An 8153-nucleotide genomic window follows, 5' to 3' on the forward strand; every position below is an offset into this window, starting at 1 on the left:
TTTTTGAGTTTACGAATAATGGTTGGTGAAACATAAAGCCGTAGACCTCATTGCTTTTAGATGGATCTATACCGCTATCTTAATCTCATTGATCAATTAGAAATCAGCTGCGTGTAGTGGAACGCCTTGAAAAAGAAAATAAATGTCAAATCTGTTGATAAGGTCTATTAACATACCGTTGCTCGCCATTATGACAGTAATTAAAATTAGTCACACAATATAACCGTGAGGCCTCCGAATCTAAATATTAATCACAAGGTCTTTAGCGATCAGCACAGTATGGACATGGTGCTATACTATAGGACAGAAACGAATAAAAGAGAAAACAGGCTAGTGGAAAGTGCATGAAACGATCAATGGAGACTGGTATTTCCATAAATTCCGTACCGGATCGTTTCATCAAAAGTAAAAGGAACAGAATAGCACGAGACAGCTTTTTGGCTGGAAACCACCAGCATGGGACAGACCCTCTTCAGAGATCCATTCAAGCTACTTAAAAACAATCTCCTCCGATTCAAAAGAAATCAGCTAAGACTGATCAACTGATTGAAAACTGACTACTGGTATATTGTATAAGATGTTTAGTGCCCAAGATCCAAACGATCCAAAGAAAACCCCAACCCGCGTATTAATCGTCTTCGGGATATTGGAGCGGGCATCTCGTGAGAAGAGGGCGCAGTTAATGAGTTGCTGAGCATCCAGCTCAATCAGAATCAAGTCGCAATAACATTGACCATCATTAAAAAGAATGTATAATAATTACCTAACCGTTACTTAGTCCAAATCATTCAACTGCATAATGTTCGAAAATATATTTGTCTCTTCAATGTAAGATCTTGTAGAGTTTGTAAATCCGATGATTTTTATTTTCATAATACAAAATCTAAAGTTCGGTGGCCATGGCGGCCATTTTAATGCTCCTCGACATCTTATCCATCTCTCGTTAGTTACATACAGCCAGGGTGTAATTAGGGGTAGCCATATCTTTTTGATATTATATGTTATCAGTAGATTGTTGGGATGGAAAAATATGGCTGATATTGGCGACACATTATCATTTCTAAATAAGTCCAAATATCACCATTTAAACTATGTATTACCAGTTTTTTACCACACAACACGACTCTGACACAAACATAAAATTTAGTTTTATTTATCCCTTACATTTTTTGGGATCGGGTCTAAGATGTTGTCGGTAAAACATTGAACACCACTAATTTGAAAATTAAAAACAAAGCAATCATCAATTTACAAATATTAATACGCAAAGGTATGATATATGACCGCCGATACAATACAATAAACGATGCGAATGAAACTGATGATGAATATGAGCGTTCTAAAAACGTTTGGCAATCTTTCAGTGTTAAACACCTGAGGAATATAGAGATACTCGTATATATGCGCATCCATATTTTTTTTTTTGGTTGATGTTTTAGATAATTTAAGAGAAACAGATTTGCAACGTATGGGATGCAATGTTTAATATGCTATGAAAGGAGGGATAACACAGTGTTGCAAGAAATTCAGCATATGAAACAACAAAGATATGAATGAATATGACATGAAGAAGGCGTTAAAGTACTTACCTATACATACGAGAATAATTTGTATGGAACTGCAATGCGCGTGCATACGACGATTTCGAATGGATCCAAGACAGAAGAAATTTAATAAAGTTTATAAAACCTATTGCTGACGATTCTACCGACGATTATATTTTTCAAATTGATATGACAATTAACATTAATCTGCATACCGGCTTTCCTATATATCTCGAACACCACCAGCTATGCGGTTGAAAATTAATTATTGACCACTCTACACGATACAAAACCGTATACTTTATTATACATTATAGAAATTTCAATCAGGCCTTAGAACATGATTTGAATACATAAAGTTATGAAATTTAAGCGATCTGCTTAAGCTGTACATCGAACCGAGCAATCGATCGAGGGGTCTAGATATTTTCAGAAAAAATTTGAGGAAACTAATAAACAATGCGTTGGTCGGGAAATGTATGGAATGCATGCTTAAATTGGTCTAGTATGAGGGCCGTTATGGAAATAAAATTCTTATCCGTATATTCTTAAGTGAGCCTAAACTGTGAGTGCCTCTGTCTATTCACTTCACCGACGAGGTACAATGCAATTTTTCAACATTATTTTTTTCAATGAATTGGTTTATTTTCCGTAAAAACCCTACATTTAAAATGTATTTGGACATAATGAAGTTGATCTATTTGAAAAAGAAACTCGTTGTGTTATTTCATTATGACCATTGTCCTCTGCAGGGCTAGGATTGAGGTGATTTTTGACAGAACTTCTTTTCGTGTGAGACTCGCCCATCGTATAAACGTTCTCCTACTATCACGCGAGGGATTAAATTTGAAATTGAAACTGAAAATAACCAAAACTAATTAAAATGGCTCAAAAATAACAGCTTTTGGAGTGTATTGAGTAGAGGGTGTGTATAAGGGTGAGTACGGTATCCTCTGTCGTCGGTAGTTTGTCAGGTTACAGGAAAACCGCAGAAAACCCACTAGCAACGGGATGAGTTAGAAATGCATGGCATTTAATGGCGATAAGGGAGTTAGATTACAGAGACCTCAAACTAATAGACACTTTATCATAACCAGATGAGAGATGCTTTATTATCAAAAAATTGTTAAAATTTGTAGACAAAAGCTTGTAAAAACTAAAAAACAAACATGAAAATAACTAAATAAAGATAAAACAAATGAAATAAAATTTTAATATACAGAATAAAACCATAATGAGTAACTAAAGTATAGGTAATAATTAGTAAATAAGCCCATAGCAAAAATTAAAACAGTATGCAGCATGTCCAGAATCAAATATTATTATTAGAATAGAAGTCCTTTACAGAGTAGAAGGCACTTTCCAGTAAATATGCCCTTAATTTTTTGCGGAATGCAATTGGCAAGTGATTTACATTTTTTTGCATTGTAAAATATTGAGCCTTAACTAATTCTGAACGTGGAGTAGGTAAGTACAGGTTACGAGAATAACAGAAGGTTTGTGAAATATATTCGTTTGTATAGCCAGATCAGCAAGAGATAACACACATCCTCATAACTCTAACATAATGTTAGTGAGGTTCTGTTTGACATAAAAATATAAACAAAACAAAAATGTAAACACAATGACGTTGTTGGTGTTCTAGCAGCTGATCGTTTGTTTACAAAAACATGCGCATGTCACAAACCTTCTATTATTCTAGTAACCTTGGGTAGGAAAAGGTCGTGGTCCGCGTTCCTAAGTGGATAACCGTGCAACGATCTTTCTGAAATTGGAGAATTAGGCAAACGGATTCAAAGATGAATAAGGAAGAGTCAGAATTTTTAATCTTTTAAAGAAGTCCTGCAGTGACCCCTGTTGTTTAGTCCGAGTAAATATGTAAAAGCTCTCTTTTGTAGTTCGAAGATTCGAACATGAATTGAAATAAAACTAAATACATGCACTTTTCGAAAATGTGAGATCAGAATGAACAGTTACAAATTGGAAATAACCACATTGAAAAAGTACAGAAATACAAATACAAATTAATTCGAGAAATGATAGCACTGAAGAGATAAAAGTAAGGATTGAAATTGCTCGCAGTTCATTTTATAAAATGAAAAACTTCTTTCGATGTAAAACCTTGATATTGAATTGAAAAAGAGAATGATAAAATGTTACATATACTGGATCTTTCCGCAAGGAATGGAGGCAGCTGCTTTAAACAAAGCAATAATGTAATAACTGGAAGCCTTTGAAATGGGGATATTGAGAAGAAAACTACGAATATTACGGAGAGATAGAATCGCAAATGAAGAAGTTTTACGCAAAATGGCAGCACAAAGAGAATAATTGATTATTTAGGGAAAGAGAGGCATAGGACGACGAAGAATATCATGGCTACGAAACATGAGGGATTGGTTTAACTGGACATCAAACCAATTATTCAGAGTGAATAAAATACAGTCATGATGGTCGACAACCTTCGTCCGAAGATGGCACTTTAAGAAGAAGAAGATAGGGAGTTCTCGAAGAAATGTAGGTAATTATCAAGGAATTCGTAGGCCATTGTTAGCAGCCAAAGGAGGGATAGGAAAATTTCCTCTTGAATTTTGAGGAAAAGGGCTGTATAATAGTAATCCGAGAGGTGATGCTTGGTTTTATTTTGCGAATCTATTATGGGGCTTATGGGTCATTTAGGCGGTTCGGGATTGGCGTTATTTCTATATCGGCATAAACGCTGTGGAGCGGCATCGGCACTTGTATTGGCAGTACCTGACAATTGACTGCTCGCAAGAAGATGATTGGATAGAGTGCAGTTGGCTTTTGCACTATATTCGTTTGCGAGTAGATTTTATACGTATAAAGTAGAGTAGAAGGGTGGGTCCGTCCGAGTTTTCCTCCGATTCGTCTCCGTACTCTGTCCAAATTAACGCTCAGCTCCACCGTCCAACTTGCCTGTAGATTACTAGACTTTCTCCCCAAAGTTAATCCATTAAAAAAACATTGCATAGTTCTTATGGCGATCTTGCAACACGTGTTAAAAAATTGTTCCTATCGTGTTTCGTTTGTGAGATATTTAAATGTTTCCACAGTATATATTAACCCTGTATAATTATAACCAACGAACAATGATTGGAACGATAATTCAATACCTTTCCTTGTAAATATGTAATCATTACTGCAAATAAGTACAGATTATAAATTTCTATATTTAAAAAAAAACATTGAAAAATTCTTTAGTCAATTTCACGCTTTTAACACCATAAACGTACTTTATAGTAGAATAACTACTCAATTTATGGGTAATAAATGTAACTCCGTTGGGTAAATATAAAACCGATATATCTTTTACGACTTTATAAAATGTTAATTTAAAAAACGACAATAATTTTTTTATTTTTCAGGATACCGATGTTTCAAAACCGTTATGTTTTTAACTGGATTTATTTTTGCGTCGAGTATAGTTTATCTGATATGCCAACAAGGAGACTTAATGCCGACATATGGGAATGAAGGTAACGTTGCTATATGATTGTTAATATTATATAATTCTGTATCTCTTTGAACGAGACTTGTAACTAAATGTAGAACACCCGATTTTCATAAAATTTAAAATTGTATTATGTGACCAATAATTTTTTGATGAAACTTGGGATTTCCACGAAACTCCTCACCAGATATGTATATAATACGGATGCTCATCAATAGAATTGGTTAAAAATATATCAAAAAGCAACAGCTGTCGTAGTCTGCCCATTTCCTTTAACCGATTCCGTCTGTTAATAACACCTTCCTTACTCAGTAGTATTTTTCCATAAATTCCTTTTTCCATCTCTTAAGTGGTATCCATTGGAATATTGCCTTTAGCCAACTGTTTTCATCCATCCCTCTAGGTCGCCTGAATTATTTAAACGATTTTCCTTCATTCCTATCTACTACGGTATCATTTGCTTCCATTTGATTCCATATTTATCTCTAACACCTTCTCTTTTATCTTATATTTTCATCTTAGTTCACTTCTGTAGTCTATGATATTTATTTCATATCCGCATTCATGGTCTAGACATTCCGTCAATGACATAGCACTGCCCCTACTTGATGATTTGCTTATTAGAAATATGTGTACATGATATCATAGTTGGTAGTAGGATTGTGGACGGCCATAGGCACATAGGCCTTCAGATAGGTCAGTCGTGCCTCACTAGACATTACCAAATGACGATATCCTTTGAGAAGCCGATCAGGCGTTTTAGCTTGAACCCTTCGATACTATTAGGCAAGCTGTGAGGCTAGTCACTCACAAATGACGTAGTTCGCCGTTTCATCCACCTCCATGCACTAGCAGAACTTCGGATCGCCCGTGATGCCCATCTTGCAAGCAAACCGTTGAGAGAGCCATTGCTTTTGTTTTCTGATGGACCGGGCATCCAAACGAGCAAGTTCTTGTAGCCTTCACTCACCAGAGAACTTCTCGCATTCCAGCAATAGCCTAGTGCACACATTTCCAGTTGTTATGACTTGTATAGCAGCTCTGCTATCTGAAGAGATAGAGATTACTTAGTTCCTGGGGTGTCGGTTGAGTATCGAGTATCCGCATTCCATCACAGCGAATATCTAAGATTGGAAGACAGCAGCGTGTTCCTCAAGCGAAAAAGATTCGCTTATTTTGGAGTGTCCTCCGCAGAAGCCTTCTCCAACCAAATCATTCCTCCTGGAGCCGACTGTATACCAATATTTCGGACTTAGAATCACCGACTCACTGCTCCCGCTCAGTGATGTGTGCCTCCAAACCCTTGTTGTTAACAGTCCAGATTTTTGCATGACCATTTGATCCAGCCTGCCATTATTTGTCTGCATAATATCGTAATTCCAACTTTATCGGTTTGGTGTCTTTGTTGCAATTCTATGGAGAAATATGATAATTTTTAGTCCAGATCTCCGTCAGGTTTTTATCAGGAAATTAAACTTTAATAAAAGCGAATCTCATTCGTTCATTGAAAAGTGAAAATCTGTAAACGAATAGTGTAAATGATAGATTAGGCTTCAGTTACTCGTTCGTTACTAACAGAGTAACAAGACTAAGACAAGTTTTCATCATATTGTAATGAATATAACTGGGATCAATACGTAGGTTGTTTACTTCAGGATTACGATCAGAATCTCTTGATTTAAGAAACACCTTTTTCAAAAATCTGGCTCAAGATTTGATGATGGAATAAATGTATGCTGGGTCAGGTATAAAAAAACCTTCCCATTGCCGTTAAAGCCGAAAAGTATCCGAAAAGAGCAATTGAAGATGTTGAAAAGGCTGCTACATCTTCAGTTGCAGTGCCTAAGAAAACACGGCTAAGAGATTCGTGTAAACATATGAAAATTGTGTAGGAAACATTCCAAAATTGCTTGTGAAGATTGTTTATATTCCATGGAAAGTGTTAGCGAAATACATATAGGTAATAACATCATCATTAAGATTAAATTGAAAAGTGAACAAACGTTCAAAATACGGTTAGCACCTGGTGGAACGTTAACAACAAACAAACCAAACGTCAGATTAGCTGAACTAACAGTTTCGTTGTCTGTGGTAAATAAATTTTCAAGTTAGGTAATTGTTTACTTTTGTAGTACTGGCAGCGGGAAAGAAAAGAATTGATTTGGTCAATGCAACAATCATCATATGCAATATTTGGACCTTGAAAAAACATGTTAAGCGGCCTTAAAAATCTTTTATTTTTTTCAATATCATTTTACAGCAACACACTGTATGTAGTATATATTTATAATCAATAACTATTATTTTTAGGCGTTTCCTTATTGGCTGGCGTCTTATTTGGACTGATAACGATGTTGGTACAGTATGTAGGCTTGTTCATGAGTGGTCTACATACAGGAGTTCTTCTAGGCCTTGCTGGCTTATTTACGGCTGATCATTTTGTGGAAACGTCACCGAAGGGATCTGTATGGTTGTGTGTTGGTGTCTTACTCTGTTCTGCGCTAACGGTTGCTATTTTTAATTTGTACTTTAGAAAAAGTAAGTGAATTTATATATTTCTAATGTTAATATTTTATCATTTGAAAGTTCTTTAACGGCCCAAAGTAAAATAAAGTTGATAGTATACAGCTAATGAAGAAATCATTATTATAAGTGCAAATTTTTCCGCAGGTCTCACAATACTTGGCTCAAGTTTATATGGTGGAGCAACATTATCTATAGCCATTGATTATTTCGTAGAAAAATTGTCAATGGTATCTTGGCTGTGGCAAAGGGTGTCTTTGAGACCTGTCCAACCTCCTCCGTGTTGGTTTTCTTGGATAGTGCTCGGAGCTTGGCCCTCGTTCGTACTGGCTGGATTGATAATTCAGTTTGGAATTACCGGAAGAGGTATTCACCACGAAGACGGTATGTATTATTCTACGTGACATTTTTATAATGTTTATTTTGTATTTTTTTTTATGATGTGTATTTATTTCAGTGAAGGCTGGTAGAAAAAAATCTAGAGCGGCACCTACGAGGGTGGTGACACGAGCTGAAAGAGCTGAAATGAAACAGAAAAAATATAGATATCTTTATCAAGTTCGTACAGCTCATGGTGATGTGATAAGTCAGGTTAGTTTAAAAAAATCTATAGT

The 8153-nt window shown here is 35.6% G+C and overlaps 1 protein-coding gene across 2 annotated transcripts in view; it reads left to right on the top strand.

Annotated features, from left to right (window-relative positions):
• Positions 1–8153, top strand: part of LOC130442384 (transmembrane protein 198) — a 70085-nt gene that overhangs the window by 50309 nt on the left and 11623 nt on the right. For both annotated transcript variants that reach the window (XM_056776445.1, XM_056776446.1), the window contains 4 exons: positions 4931–5041; positions 7327–7554; positions 7687–7923; positions 7997–8130. In XM_056776445.1, coding sequence (XP_056632423.1) covers positions 4931–5041; positions 7327–7554; positions 7687–7923; positions 7997–8130 — 710 coding nt within the window. The remainder of the gene's footprint in view (positions 1–4930; positions 5042–7326; positions 7555–7686; positions 7924–7996; positions 8131–8153) is intronic.

The sequence above is a fragment of the Diorhabda sublineata genome, chromosome 4, assembly GCF_026230105.1.
Source record: "Diorhabda sublineata isolate icDioSubl1.1 chromosome 4, icDioSubl1.1, whole genome shotgun sequence".
In the NCBI taxonomy this organism is placed as follows: domain Eukaryota; kingdom Metazoa; phylum Arthropoda; class Insecta; order Coleoptera; family Chrysomelidae; genus Diorhabda; species Diorhabda sublineata.